This window comes from Juglans regia, chromosome 5 (assembly GCF_001411555.2).
Source record: "Juglans regia cultivar Chandler chromosome 5, Walnut 2.0, whole genome shotgun sequence".
Lineage (NCBI taxonomy): Eukaryota > Viridiplantae > Streptophyta > Magnoliopsida > Fagales > Juglandaceae > Juglans > Juglans regia.
This window is the reverse complement of record NC_049905.1, coordinates 11,956,079-11,973,219: the sequence shown is the minus strand read 5'-3', so window position 1 is coordinate 11,973,219 and position 17,141 is coordinate 11,956,079. Positions and strand designations below refer to the sequence as shown.

The 17,141-nt window shown below is 35.4% G+C and overlaps 1 protein-coding gene across 1 annotated transcript; it reads left to right on the top strand.

The window, feature by feature from the left end:
• The first annotated feature begins 12,958 nt into the window (after positions 1-12,958).
• Positions 12,959-14,411, top strand: LOC109021539 (secoisolariciresinol dehydrogenase-like). The gene is made up of 2 exons (XM_019004190.2): positions 12,959-13,314; positions 13,448-14,411. Exons 1-2 carry the CDS (start codon positions 13,274-13,276, stop codon positions 14,244-14,246), a joined length of 840 nt encoding a protein of 279 aa, XP_018859735.1. The 5' UTR covers positions 12,959-13,273; the 3' UTR covers positions 14,247-14,411.
• Positions 14,412-17,141: the final 2,730 nt, after the last annotated feature.

Here is a 17,141-nt window from a genome sequence, read left to right as displayed (position 1 = left end):
AGAATTTAGGTGATGAGCTTTTGGGTTTAGCTTGTTGGGTAGAAGTTTATAGGCGCTCTTATTGGTTGGCCGGGTTGGATTTGAGCATTTTAGGGTATGTTCCTTATCTTAGATGAGAAGGGTGTATTTTGGGGTGATGTTACTTGCTTTCAATTTGGGATGTTGAAGTTGATTGATACTGGTTTTCTGTCAATGATCATGGATGTATTTTGCGGAATATTGATTTTGATTAAGGTAGCGAGAGTTAATTGAGGAATATGAGGGATAACTCACGGTTGTGGGAAAAGAGTATTTTCTACCAAAATGCGGTAAGAGTTTTCTGGTTAGTAGGTATAGAGCCGCCTTGTACTCGATGGTGTTGTTTTTATGAGGACATAAACTTTATGCATGCGGCGAATTATCAAAGTGCACAGCAGGAGCGTGATATCTTGGTGGTAATTAGGAGTTCAAATTCTATGCCGATTTTGAGAAATTAGTGGTGACTTGAATTTTTGAGATGATACTTGTAGTTGGAGATTAATCACTCAGTTGTACCAATTATGTTACTGATGGTTAACTTTGGAAGTAGCCATTAGGTTACCAAATGTAGAATACAATGAAGGTTTGGAAGTTATACTGTAGGAGTCATTTGAGGTTAGTACAGATTATCGAATGGAGCTATTAATCTTTGGAATTCATTGGATGTTGTATTAAGGCTCTTGTGGAAAAGGAGATTTTGGATATCGTAGCCACCCTAGGAATACTGGGCGTGATGTGCCACTGGGGAACTAATGTGAGTATGATGGAATCGCCTATAGGAGTAAACTTGGAAAAGCATTACTCATGCTTGTTTTGAAGTTGTTGATGGTATGTTTTTCTCAAGCATGTTCTGAGTTGTATCTTGTATCTTGCCTTGGCGTTAATGTTTGACCTTACAAATTTCGTGAATGAAATTTTTTTTAAGGGGAGGAGGATGTGATACCCCGTATTTACGTGTATTTTTGACCAAGTAATTATTGCAATTATTTAGATTATGGGCTTTCTTGTTTTAAATTTTAGATGATTTACGTGACATTATTTTAAGATTTTTAATTGTTAATTCAATGTGTTTTCTTGTTATTAATTATTGTTCATTATATAAATTGCTCTATATTTTAAATTAGTTTATTGTTGGATTTAATTATTTTATTTTTATTTAATCACTACGTTTCAATTATTTTATTTAACCTGTTGTTTTGAAATCCTTTTTGTTGGATCATTTTTGTGACCCAAGATGTGAGGATTAGACCTCATTCATTTCCCTCACTTTTTCTTTTCTTTTCCTCTTTCTTTTCTTCTTCTCTTATTTTTCTGTTCATTTCTTTTCTCCTCTCTATCTCTCTCTTTTCCACGCACAACTTCTCCCTCTCTTCCCCGTCCATGCATCTTCCTCCACAGCGCTGCCGTGCGCCACCCCTTTTCCATCACCGCCCCTCCCAACTGTCTCCCCACCGGCCGGCGAACTCACCCCTCAGTTTTCAGCCCATCTCGCGTCGCCGTGTGCCTCCACGCACGGCTTCAAGCTGCAACACACTTTGAACTCGTGCACCGCTGTCGCGCCGCCATTGGCAGCCACCTCTTCACCATATCACCGGTGACATCCCAGCTACCTAACCCACCCATCCTCAGCCCTGATCCGCCACCTGTGAAGCCCATCCATCTTCATTTTCGATTTGAGCTTTTTGGACTTCAACCGCCCTCTACGCCACCACTCACGGCCAACCCCCACCACCATTAGCTTCACCAACATCCCTAAGCCATTCCCTAGTAATCTCAAGTCTTTGTTTGTCCCAGTTCGTAAGTTGAGTTCTTGAGACCCATGACCTTAGTCCATTTTTCACTGATACATTGATGTGTGGCCACTTCTAACACCTCAGTGATCCTTTAGAAATTATATTATATCACTGTAAGTATTTTTCCAAATAACTTTTGAGATTTAAATGTATTTTTGTGCTAACTCATTTATTTAATGTGAACTAGTTTGGTTGTGCCGGACTAAGTTCAAGGAGTAAGGGGGTCGATTGGATTGGATGATGGAGTTGTTTGTATGATTGATTTTTGCTGGAAATTGATAAATGGTCATTTGGGTGGATAAATATGATTATTTAGACTGTATACTGTGGGGAATTTTGTAATTGTTAGGTGTTACAATTTGAGTTAATGTTGATTGTTGGGTTTGTGTTGTGGAGGGTCTTGTCGAGTTGCCAAGATTGTGGGCTGTCATTCTCATAACGAGTTATGAAAGTGAGCTGATTGGTTTGGCATGACGTGTTGGGTTGATGTCATGTGTGGGCTGAATAGAATCACATAATTTAGTTAGTTTTATTGAAATCGCATTTATATGGAGTATTAACATGGTAGTGAATAATTTCCTGTTTAGGTCGTGACATTGATAGCGCTCAAGTTCAAGGCTCTAGTAACTCTTTGCAAGAGTCAGGTAAGCGGAGTTCCTATACTATATTTGTATAAAAAGAAATGAACTGAGATTGGTTTGTAAAATTGTGCATGTTATTTTAAAAAGAAAAGGGGAAAAACAACCTGAGTATATGTTTTGCATTCACTCATGAAATATGTATAAAACATTAAAGAAATATTTTTGACATGAAAAGTGTAGACATGAGCAATATTTGACATGTTTATGAAATTTGTAAAAGAGCGAATATGAAAATTGAGATTTTTTTTTATACATGTGATATGAAATATTTTGGATTTGTTATTGATCATCTGAAAATGATATGAATGTGTCTATCACGTGGTTTGATATGATATGGATATAAAAACCTTTGGCATACTTATATGTTTTGATTCTAATTCTGAATATGGTTCCGATATGATGATACTAGTTGATGTGATCTGGCTGGTACCAACATGATGTGATATGAGTGCACCCACTTTGGAAACAAAGTGGTCTTTTATGTGTTATTTCCCGTGTGCACACTCGAGGCTCTGAGATTGAAAAATGGGAAGTTTCACAACATTATACTGCTTGGTTTGGTCACCGGGGATAGCACAACCCTACCATGGGGGTTAAACATAGTATATGACATGATACGATATGATATGACATAATATGATAAAGATGTGTAGCTATGTTATACCAAAATATTTTTTTTATATGAAAATGGTTTATGAATATGAAAAGACTAAAAAGTAGCTCTTATTTTTCTGATAACATGTTTCAAGATGTACATATGAAAATGAAATGTTTTATTTCTGCATACCAAACTTTCCAAAAATGGCTCATGTTTTACATACTAGTATATGTTCTCTGCTTACTGAGTTGTGGATAATTCACCCCTTATCTTCATATATTTTCAGATGACATTGATTACCCAGCTTGGAGTCAAGAATAGAAATTGGAACTTGACTAGCTATGGATGGAAGGTCGAGTACCATTGTTAATAGAAGGATTTAACTTGGGTATTTGAAGTACTTTATGTTGTTTGGACCTATTGAGACCAAAAGATGTATAGTTTTATTCCGTTGAGATTATTGGGAGATTGTGGACCCATTTGGTTTATGTTATTTTGTAATGATGACTTAAGGAGTTTGTATTATAGTTATTTGGAAAATATGAGATCGTGTATGTAACACCCCACTTCCCAAAAATACATTTTAGAATTTTTGGGGAGTTAGTGTGCTACTACTAAACTTAAACATAAAAGCTTTTCTTTTTAACAACGTGCCAAATGTGAAAGATTTCTATAAAATAACAAACTTCAATAATACTGAAAATCTAAAATAAAGTCTGCAGAAGCACTTATTAAAAATACGGAAGTCTCATGTGCTTATCAAATAATTTATTTAAAGCTTAAACCATAAAACTAATCACAACATAATTTGTCTAGGCCTCTTCATCGCCTCCCGGGTTCAAGTCATATCCTATAGTCTCATCCTCATAAATATCATCACTTGGGTAGTTTAAAAACATAAAAACAAACCAAAATGAGTCGAATACTCAATAAGCAACACATCATAGAGTAAATATAATAAACATAAGGTTTCTTGGAAAACATGCATACTCACAAATACATAGCTAATTAACATGAACATGAATTTATCTTTCACCTATCATAGGCTGTTACCCACTGTTGACCCCCATGAGTTAGGGTTAGCAAATCTAAATAGATTCTAATTCTGCCCGTGGCCGCAGGTTGTGGAATCCATACATAAGGAAGACATATTGGGTGCACTACCAGCATACACGACCTGGCAATGCAATATGCCCATAACATAGGTACGATCTTCATATTATAACATAGGTCATTACATATTTTATCATAATCATACTTGCATACTTGTCATTTCATATATTTCAAAATAAATCACATATATACTTGTCATATCGTATCATAGATTTCAAATGAAATCGCATTCTTTCATAAATATTGTGATACATGTTCCCTCACATAAATTCATGACTTTTCATAGATAATTTTATGCATAACTCTCACATAAAATCATGATTTTTCATAAATAATTTTATGCATAACTCTCACATAAAATCATGCATTTCATAAATAATTTTATGAAATAACTGTCACACAAAATCATGTATTTAGGTACGTAAAGAGCGGCTTCCAATGAAGGGCATACATGCATACTATCTTTTATAAAAAGACAAGTAGTTTACCGTACATACGTGTAAGGATATGATCATGCTACTTACCTTGTAATGCTAATCCACTATTTTCGGCACGTAATCGGTCACCTATAAAATAAACACGTATTTTGCATAAATTTCTAATTAAAAAAGTGATTTTATTGAAAATCTAAACTATTAAAAAATATCCTATATTTTCTAAACCTAAAATCTTCATAACACTGAATTATTCTAAACTGTTAATCTTTGTAACAAAAAGACTTAACCCGTAGATAAGAGCCTGTGTAAACATTAAAACTCAAAATAAAAAATAAGTTCAATAGGTATGCCGTTTGGCATATAACTAATGACAAATATGTAATTAAAATAAAAATCTACCCCTGCAGTTGAAACCGACATAAGGCTTAGGGATTTATATTAATAGCAGGCATATTCTTCTCAAGCCATGTGATATCCTTACCGAGGGAGGAAGCATGTGACGAAGTTGGGGCTGAGGAGAGGGTGGTGAGTGCGGCGGTAAAGCTCTGAGAGAGAGAGAGAGAGAGACGAAGAGTGAGAGAGTTATGAAAGAGAGAGAGAAACTGAATCTTAGAGAGATTACGGGGAGAAAGTTTACGCACCACGCAGCGTGCATGGGAGCTTCGGGCAGTGGCACTGGGTGATGGAGGCTAGATCCCCGGCATCGTCCGTTGCTACTGACGGTGGCGTCGCGGCCCAACAGTGGCAGAACATGGCTCTCAGTTTGGGAGAGGATAGATCCTTTATTTTGGTGCAGTAAAACAGAGTATTTTGGTGTGGTTTCTCAACGGCTGGGCAACAGTGGTGGAGGGAAGAGTTATGGTTGTTGCGTGTGGGAAAGCTGGTGGTTCATGGTCTATTGCCGTGTGTGTGGTTGTGCGGTGGTTGGTTGTGTGTTTGGAGGTGGATAAAAACCAAGACTCTCTCGGTGACTGTCTTGTGGGTTGAGTGGTTTTGTGTGGTGCATGTGAAGGCTTGGTTGAGCAACGGTGGTGGAGGGCAGCGACAAGGGGGCTTGTTGTTTGGGTGGGCGTGGAGGGGACCAGAGTACGACATGGAAGTCTGGGAGTTTGAAGGGCAGGTTTCGGCTTGTGGATGGGGTTGGTGGTTGTTCACGCTGGAAAAAAGATTGGCTTCGGGTAGGACGTAATGAGCCTAGCTCTATATATAGATCAAAGAAAACCCTAGTGAAGAAGGAGAAGAAACGTACGTGCATGGAACTGGATTAGGTTTCATGCGTGTTTTTTATAGAATAAAAACCGGTAGATAGGAGTTTTATTATGAAGAGGAAATAAGAAAAGTAATAGTGTTTGGACTCTAACACACACGTGCTTGGAGTAAAAATTAAAAAAAAAAAAAAAAGAATAATGGAGCCTTAACTCTAGGTTTTAAAAAAACAACCATCTGATAATTCTCATATGGGCTTTAACTCATTTATTGAGCTTAAAAAAATTTCTGTAATTTATCCCTAAAAATATAGGATCGGGTCATTACAGTGTACTATTTATAAAGTCCTTGGAGTTTTAAATGCTTGGAGAGACAGATTTGTAAGTGACAAGTAGTAATTCTCCAACCCTTCCAGGTACAGGGCATTACAGAATGCTTATATACAATAAACTTGGCAGTACTGTGGACTTCAGTTATCTTCCCACCATTTTCAGTTTATATAGAATAAACTCAATAGCACTGCGGGAAAAAAAAAGATGCAATATGTGAGCAAATAAATATTCTGGAAAAGGTAATAAATAATCGCCACCCAAATAAATATTCAAGCACACATTCAAAATCATTGTAAGATGAAAAATATAGGAGTTGGATGGTTGTCTACTTAAATTGAAGAAATATCATGTAAAGGTTGGTAATTCCAAATATACTATTCATTGAGGAGATGAGTAAGGGAATGTTTAAATTCCCATTCTCGAGCAGCTATGAAATACTTTGCATCAAAGCAAGAATAAATGAGTGCTAGGGAGCATATCAAGAAGAGTAAGGGAATGTTTTAAATAACATCATCATGTACAACTAACTAAAAGAAAAGAAAAGTATTTTTCCTACAAGATTTTTTTCCAACAAGATTTTTTTCCTACCAGATTTGTTTCCTGCAGATTAACTTCAAAGAGACATCCTACTGTGGAGATGAAAAGAAACAACTTTTTCAATTTGTGGGAAAGGGTGTTGGGGTGTTTGCAAAAAAAAAATCTCGACCACCTAAGTGGTCTAGAGAGCCAATATTCTTTTGACAAATGCTTCGAAACATAGAAGCTTCTTATTTGTATTCGACCGTTAAAACATGCAATGCATTTTATTTCAACCATCAAGGATTACTCTTGCATAATGGAACAGGTTTTTTAACAAAAACTAAAAGTCATTTACACAACAAAATTTCTTTGAGCATAGTTAATATTAAAGGCATCGAACAAATGGTTGATCAAAATCCATATTGGGTTGATCAACATCATATTAACCAAAACCAGATAAAACCCACATACACGAACACTCATACGTAAATCACCCAAAACAACGTTTGCTAAACCTCCCAAAACCCCAGCTTAATTATAAATCAGCATCTTTAAAGCACTGCAATTTGTAGATAAAGCAAATTAGCAAATCAGCATCAAAAAGTTCCTAATGTAGATAAGGCACTGGAAATTGTAATAGATTCACAACCAATTTAAACTAGTATAATTCAAATTTTTATGTACAAAAAAACCTAGATTCACAAAAAAAAAGAAAAAAGAAAAAAAGAAGATAGATTCACAACCATGTAAATGACTTTACCTTTCACTTGCAAATGAACAAAAAAAGCTAGCTAAATACAGATATACCCAAAACAGAGAGAGATAGATATGGAGTGAGTGAGAGAAATACCACAAAGATTGAAAGAATACCAGACTGGCTTGCTTAAATAGGGACCGAGTGGAGGAGGTCGCACACGATAGTGGGGCAGCTAATTGTGGCGGAAGAGAGACGAACTGAGTGAAAGTTATAGAAATAGAGAGAGAGAGAGAGAGAGAGAGAGACGGACGAAAGGTGAAAGATAAAGAGAGACAGAGGAGACTTCAAGGCGATGGCGTGTGGATCGATCTATCACATGTTGCCTGAAAGTGGAGTGTTTGGTTTGCAGAGAGAGATATGGGTTTTCCGTTGATTTTACTGCATCAGACTTAATGTGGCGATAAACATGTCGCTGCAACAAGAAATTAAGTTACTCTGCCAACCCATTTCACAGACTGGTTTATTGCGATGAGACTAATTCATAGCAAAATGTATTTCTTATGGCGAATCCTAGTTCCGCCATTACAAAAATGCGGCTACAATAACGAATGGTCTGTGACGTTGAATAAACACTCGCCTAAAATTTTTTTGGCAGCAAAAGCCTCATTTTCTTGTAGTGCCATCATGTAGGTATCCTCAACGAAAAGGTTGATACCTTGATTGAGGAGGTACGGAGTTCAAATTTCGCAAACAACATTATCATCGAAGTATTGTTTAAGAAATTCGGTTATATTTTATATTTTGCTTTTAATATATGTAAAGAAAAATATTATTTAATATTTGAATGATTTTTTAATTTCAATTCTCAATTTTCTTTAATGTTATATTTTCCATCTTTAATACTAAATCATTGCCCTTCAAATATATATAAACATAAATATATATTTATATATTACAAATTGTGTATATATAAATATATACAAGTCAATTTTTTAGACTTGTTCACAAATTATGCACTATAAAAACCACATAATTTTTAAATTAGAATCATATTTAATTTAAATTTACAATTAACGTTCAAATGTTGGCACAAAACATTTCATGTTCGAACGTTAATTACTAATGTTCGAACGTTGGTGCCAAAGCATTTTACGTTTGCACGTAAGTAGCCACAATGTTCAAACTTATATGTGACGTTCGAAAGTAAATTTCTCATACGTTAGAACGTAAAATAAATCTTATCTGTTTTTAGTGACGGTTTCCATAAACCGTCACAGAAAAAAAATTTTAGTGACGATTTGGGGACTGTCATAATTTCTCAACGGTCACTAAAAATCAATTCTGTTGTAGTGCATATAACCCAACAATAACCAAAGCAAACACCCTTCAAGCCCGAGTATCTATTTAACGTATTTCATGTCCCATACCCTTAATTCAACAACAAGGCCAATCCAACACAACAAGTCACATGCCACATTCCACACAAACACCACATCAACCATCCCAACCAACTCCATATCCAACTCAATCCACAACAACCATTATTACTATATCGATTTACATTCAAACCCAACAACAACCAAATAAAAACAAATCCAGACATTCCCAAACAAGTCATACCTATCAATCCAAACGGCCACCTGTCATTCCACAATCCAACATCTCAACCAACTAGTCACTAACTGACTCAAACAACCAACAATTTCACCCAGCCAGCAACATACAAGAATACAACATCATTCATAAATCCTACCATTCAAACATAACCCAATACAAATTCTAGCAACTTCCGACCATTTTATCATACGCGTAACAGTACCAAAATGTGTCTAATATTGAGTGAGGACTATACCTTGCAGCACTTAGGACCGAGATCACGCTATACCACCCTTGATCACAAGTCTGAATTTTGGATCAAGTGCTGGAATTTCAAAAGAAGTTTAAAAAATTAAAAATAATTTATAATTATACTGAAACTCTTGGGGAAAACGTGTGCTCAGAGGTGAAAAGAGACGGAAAATTTGAAATTTCATGCACAATTCATTGTTCCATAAACGTACCAAATACATTGAGATTGACTATCACATTGTTCGTGATAAAATTTGCTCAGGTCTTCTTACAGCCGTTCACACTTCTTCCACTAAATAAGTTGCAGATATCTTCACCACAGCATTAGGATGTAAACATTTTCATCCTTTTGCAAGCAAATTGGGCATTACGAATCTCCATGCGTCAACTTAAGGGAGACTATTGACTATTGACAACTGCATATACTGACCAGTCCATCTCCAGAAAATCATCAGCCACCGAATTTTGTCTAGGAATTTGTCTAAATTCGTCTACTTATTTTATATACATGTCTCCACACTTAGTTAGATGTACGTCTATATATATTTGAAATGTAATACACAAATGAAGTAAGTTTTGCATAAGAATTACTCCCCATTACATCCATTATCACTGACACGAGATGAGGAGATCATGAAGCTCATAAATCCAGCTTTCTAAAGCCTGAAAAGTAATTACTTTTTTATATTTATTTTGCACATAACTCGGGATCCACGTAATGACAAACAAAACATGAGGATCATGTAAGAGATCTCATGGAGATATCCCAAGGAGCCATAATTTCTGAGTTGTTTCTTCATGTACAGTGCAGTGTTTTGGCCACTAAAACAAAAGGAGACAAAATCTAGCTCATAATAATTTTGTTTTTGAGCATCATCATTATTTGATTATGGTAAATGTATGTGTCAAACAAATCATCATAAAGGTAACAGGACAATCAAAACTAGCCATGCATTTGTACCCATTAAAGAAATGGTAATATCCAGCTTCATCGGCTTTAGATTGATATCTAAGCTGCGACAATCATGCTCTGCAAGACCTTATAAAACGTTATTGATTATACTTGCAACAACTACGTATCAACAAAAAAAAAAAAAAAAACACGAAAGAAAAAAAAAAGGAAAATCTGCAAACTGGATGCTAGCTGCGGCATGTCTATCAACGAGTCACCGAAACAAGGTTGGAATTGAATATACATGCATACTTACAAATCCAGACACCTCTAGAGCTTAGCACAGTCTGACTTGCAGTGGCACTCTAGATGATTAAGAATCTTATATTTCAACCACTTAGATATATAGTTACTTAAAATTAAAGGATAGTTAATGTTAGGGTGTACACCAAATATGCATTCCAAACATGTGTAAGTAGTTTTTTCCATTTCCTTTTAAGCATTTTTAAACATCCCTAACTATTAAAAAAAATAAAAATAGATATAAATTCACTAATAGTCACTTCTTTAACCATTAAGGAAAAATTTTAAAAATTAAAATTTATAAATGGGCACATTTAGGAGTCATACTAGTATTTTTCAAAATTAAAATACATCGCATCAACATGTGTAATTAAAAGTTATAGATGAAGAAAAATGATATTTGTAATTTTAGGGTCATGTGTAAACCTCTGCACACTCATTTTGAGAAAAATAGATAAATTTAAAACCCATTAAAAAGTAATTTTTTTAATAGTGAATACTACTTTTTTTTTTAAATGAGTACCCGAGACTTGCACACCTAAAATTTTATCTAGAAAAAAAAAGCTTATTTGCAAACTGATCTCTTATAGACAAACCAAGAGACACTATTGATGCGAAAGATGTAGATATATCATATCTGCCGCATCAACTATAAGTTTAATTTTTTTTTACAACTTCAATAGGTTTACAACAAATAGTATGTTTAATTACAAAAGTTAAAATAAAAAATAACATTTTTTTATTTGTTATTCTTAAAAAAAATTTATTTATTATTATTACTATTTTTATTATTATCCTTTCAACAACATTAAATTATTAGCTCACAAGTGAGTTATAATAATTTAAGATCACATCATAAGATAAGATAATTTATGAAGAGAAGTATTACTATTTTCAAAGATTAGGAGGGTAATGATCCAGGCGTGCCATTGATCCCTTTTTCAGGCATTGTTGTCTTACCGTTGTCTTCTGCATGACATGACTTTAGCTGTCTTGTTTTCTTTTCATTTCTCCTTTTTTTTTTTTTTTTTGCTCTGTTTTCGTGGGTATCCAAAACAGTGCATAATTTTCATATAAAGATGTGCTATAAAATGGTACCCAGAAATGACATAAAATAGAAAACAAAGGTTTTGGGCAATGTTTTCAAAAGCAGCTTTGTCCCATTCTATCATTATTATTCCACCACGCGCGTACCCATAGTATTCCTAACTTCTTTCACTATCTCTTAATGGAGCAAGCAGAGGCAGCATTTTATTTGTTGATGGAAACATCGTCCTCTACTCTGCTTTTCAACATCATTATGTTTAATTCCTTCCTCTATATATATATATAAGAAATGATATTTCTGATCCTTGGTCTACAAGTCTTGCATATTTTTTTAAAAACAAAATTGGTAAATTTAAGACTCATGTAAAAAGAATTATTTTTTAATAGTAGATCTCATTTTTTTTAAATGAATACGTGAGAATTATATACCCAAAAACTGTATCTAACATTATTCATACAGGATTGTGAACTGCAAATTGATCTAAAATTAGTTAGGGCTCGTTTAAATAGTGAGATGAGATGAGATGAGATGACTTTAGATGAGTTGAATAAAATATTGTTAAAATATAATTATTTCATATATTATTATTTTGAAATTTGAAAATTTTGAATTATTTATTATATTTTATATGAAAATTTGATAAAATTATAATGATGAGATGAGATAGGTAGAGAATATTTTTGTATCCAAGCAGGCCTGAATATGAAGATATACTCAAGTTTTTTTATGATATTTTTAATTATACAGGACCCTGCAAATCTTTATTTTAAGAGTAGGTGCAACGAGGAGTAGTGTGGACACACTCAAAGACAATTTACTACCTTCAACCACTATAAGAAAAACGAGCACTTGCGATAGATTATTTACAATAATAATGACTATTTGCGACAAAGACAAATTTATTTTAGTAGGAAATAATCATTTTTACAAGAAATAGCAGACCACAAATAAACAATTTTTTTGTAGTGAACTTGTTTTTAGAGCAACGGTAGCCTTTCATATGAATGAAAGGTTGCTCCTAAGCAATTATGTATCATTTGTTTACATGAGATGTGATGCGATAAAAATTAAAAATTAAATAAAATATTATTATAAAATATTTTTTTAATATTATTATTATTTTGAAATTTGAAAAAGTTAAATTGTTTATTTTATTTTGTATTTAAATTTAGAAAATTTGTAATGATAAGATCAATGAAATGTGTTGTGAAAACAAACGAGGCTTAAAATCAAGCTGGCCCTTGGTGACATCTTCTTCTTCTTTTTTGATATTTGTGTTCCATTGTCCACACTTAGCCATATCTTCTGCACAATTATGCTTTCCATGTTTCTACTATCGATTATCTTGATATGATTTAATATGATACGTCAGATTATAAAGTTATTATTATTATAAAGTAGATTTGACAGATCTTATAAAGCCATGTTAATTTATAAGTTCACTTTGTATAAACTCTTTATGTCTGTAACAGATTTCTAATATAATGTATGGGCGATTTTGATTTGGTGAACTGCAAAACTTGTACATTTAGAACTAGCTTGTACCTATATAGTATTACTCTTCTTATATACGTTTATTTTATTGGCAACAAGGAATTAAGTTGCCACCTATCAATTGTCCATTGCACACATGGGAACTTGGCTCCGTTAAAAGAGTGAACAGGAAAGAAGCAGAAGGACCAATTCCTAAATTTCATCACACCTAGGGTGTTAAAATTTGTAATCCTTCTACAATTGAGTTCTGATCTCCTTATAAAACATCACCATACAAGATCTTATATTCACATCAAAACACCCTCGAACGACAACACAACCAATAATAAATATCATGAACGGCGCATCGTCCTTACTAGCTCCCATTGCTAAGAGGTAATAATATAAAGCAAAGCTTTTGGTACCTATCTGCTTTAATTTCCTTTTATCTTATTCTCTTTCTCTCCATCGCTTATATCAATTGCTGTGATATTTCGAGATTTTCGGTATTAAAATTTGGAATATGCAGATTAGCAGGCAAGGTTGCCCTGATAACCGGAGGTGCAAGTGGAATTGGCGAGAGTACGGCAAGACTATTCGCTGAACATGGTGCTAAGGTCATCATTGCTGACATCCAAGACGAGCTTGGTTTCTCAGTTTGCCAAGGCGAAAGCATCAATGGTGCCATTTCATACGTCCACTGCGATGTCACTAGCGAGTCTGATGTCGAGAATGCTGTTAATACTGCGGTGACGAAGCATGGGAAACTCGACATAATGTTCAACAACGCAGGCCGTACTGGCCAAATAGATGAAAACATCTTAGCCCTCGAGAAGAAGGATTACAAGAGAGTTTTTGATGTGAATGTCCTGGGGTCATTTCTGGGAGCAAAACACGCGGCCAAGGTAATGATTCCAGCGAAAAGGGGCACCATTCTATTCACCGCAAGTTCTGTAACACAGTCACATGGAATCGCCTCTCACACCTACACGGCGTCCAAGCATGCCGTTGTGGGACTAACCAAGAATTTATGTGTTGAGTTGGGGCAGTACGGAATTAGAGTCAATTGCATATCACCACATGCTTTGCCCACCCCTCTGCTCCTAAAATCGATGGGAATAGACAAGAAAAAGGCGGAAGAGATTGTATCCTCCGCGGCAAATTTGAAAGGAGCAGTTTTGGAAGCAGGAGATTTGGCAGAGGCTGCGTTGTTCTTAGCGAGTGAGGAGTCTAAGTACGTGAGTGGGCTCAACCTAGTCGTGGATGGGGGTTATAGCACAACCAATATAGCTTTTCCACAGAGCATACAAAAGTTCTTCAGTACCTAAGAGCGGAAAGCATTATTGTCAATGTGTCATCTTTTCTCAAAGCTTATATGCATGTTTTCAGCGTACCTACGGGTCGCAGTTGTAATGTTTGTATGTTGATATCTAAATAATTTCCCCTGAAATTATAATAAATTAATGGGGCCATGATGAATGATTAAATTTTTACTACGAATATTGCTAAAGTAGTGTTTTTTTTTTAATCAAAAGAACTTCATATATTTCATCTTTCAAGAGTATAACCAGTACAATTTAAATCCTTACAAACTTGTAAAAGAATGAAATCTGGACATTCATCTATCCATATCTGATCTTGTTCTATACTTGAAGCATTTTTAGCAAGCATATGAGCTACCTCATTTCCTTATTCTCTTCTTACGTACTGCACTTTCCAGACATTTCTTCCTTTCAGTATTGCTTTGATATCCTCAATAATGTGGCCTCCATACGACAAGTTGTGATACCTCATATGTACGTGTATTTTGACTAAGTAATTATTGCAGTTATTAAGATTATGGGCTTTCTTGTTTTAAATTTTAGATGATTTACGTGATATTATTTTAAGATTTTTAATTGTTAATTCAACATGTTTTATTGTTATTAATTATTGTTTAATATATAAATTGCTCTTTATTTTAAATTAGTTTATTGTTAATTTATTTATTTTATTATTATTTAATCACTACGTTTAAATTATTTTATTTAACTTGCTGTTTTGAAATCCTTTTCGTTGGATCATTTTTGTGACCCAAGATATGGGGATTGGTCTCCATTTCTTTCCCTCACTTTTTCTTTTTCTTTTCTTCTTCTCTTCTTTTTCTTTCTTCCTTCATTTCCTTTTCTCCTCTCTCTCCCTTTCCAAGCGCGACACCTTCCCTCTCTCCCTCATCTGTTGCGTCGTCCTCCACAGCGCCGCCGTGCGCCACTCATTTCTGTCACCGCCCCTCCCAACCATCTCCCCACAGGTCAGCGACATCACCCCTCCGTTTTCAGGCCCTCTCGCGCTGCCGTGAGCCTTCACGCACGTCTTCAAGCCATGGCACCCATTGAGCTCGCACGCTGCCGTTGGGCCACCATTGGCCACCATCTCTTCACCACATCACCAGCGATCCTCTAGCTACCTAACCCACCCATTCTCAGCCATGATGTGCCACCGGTGAAGTCCATCCATCTCTATTTTCAATTTGAGATTTATGGACTTCAACCGCCACCTACGTTGCCACCCACGGCCAACCACCACCACCATTAGTTTCACCACAGCCCTAGGCCCTTCCTTAGTAATCTAAAGTCTTCGTTTGTGTCTCCACTTCTAGCACCTCCATGATCCTTTGAAAATTATATTATAGCACTGTAAGTATTTTTCCAAAGAACTTTTGAGATTTAAATATATTTTTGCACTAACTCATATTTACTGTGAATTGGTTGGTTGTGCCGAACTGAGTCCGAGGAGTAAGGGGGTCGTTGGATTGGGGATGGAGTTGTTGTGCGAGTGGACTATGCTGGGATTTGTTGGCAGTTGGATATTTGTGTCGTGTCTTGTACATTGCATAACTACATGCATATTCATGTTTGTCAATGAAAATTGGGTTTTCGCATAATTGCATACATGTTCATATGTACGCTTGAAGACTGGGTTTCCATTTGAGAGATGATGTGACGCCCCAACTCCCACGTACAGAAATGCGGGAATCTTGATGTCAGAATGATGACAACACGGGACACGCATCCCAACGATAAGTGCCAAGTGTGTGTACATGCAAAAAATGTACAACAAAAACGTAGCGGATAATTTAAATACGTCGACCAAGTACCATAATTGTTTAATACAAATTCACTTAAAACAAAACATTTTAAAGAGTAATACAATTATCCGCTAAAAACATAATAATTCCAAAATACATAATTCAACAAGTGGGAAACAAATCTCAAACACGAGTGAGTGATCCCAAATCACTCCTCCGGCAGAGCCAAATCCTTAGGCTGAACATCAGCATCATCAGCATCAAAATCTGTGATACCACAAAATGGTACCACAGGTAAGTAATAATCCAAACAACCTACAAGATAAAAATGCATTAATGTAACCAGCAATTTTGCATGCATATGATGAAATATGCATTAGACCCAAAAACATCATTTTCCCTGAAAATGATTATTTTCCAATGCAAGCCAAAATTCCCATTTGACCCAAAACACACCACGAATAAAATCTGTCATTTTTCCCAAAAATGACCCAACATTATCATTTATCGAACACTGTAGGCAAGAATCACAAGTGGGACTCTACCACCATCCCTACCGCATGCACCGTAGGCGGAAATCGCAGGCGGGAGTATACCACCATCCCTGCTTACCACCATCCGGACAGTTCCTTTTCACAGAAGAGGTACCTATTAGAGCACTGTAAGTGAGAATCACAGGCGGGACTCTACCACCATCCCTGCTTACCACCATCCCTACCGCATGCACCATAGGCGGGAATCACAGGCGGGACTAAACCACCATCCCTACCACGTGTACTATAGGCAGGACTATACCACCATCCCAACAATCTTTTTCCTTTCCCTCAAACCAGTCAATCCAATCATTTCAAACATACTCAAAATCATTCCTTACATGAAAACCCGGTATTTCAAGTATACACATGAACATGTATGCAATTATGTGAAAATTCAATTATCATTTACAGACATGAACATCTGCGTAAATGCATTTTATATGATGCAACACAAATATCCAACGACCAGCAAATCACAACAGAGTTCAGTCACACAATCAACTCCATTCTCAAATCCAACCGACTCCCTTACTCCTCGGACTCAGTCTAGCACAACCAACCAATTCACAGTAAAAATGAGTTAGTGCAAAAATATATTTAAATCTCAAAAATTATTTGGA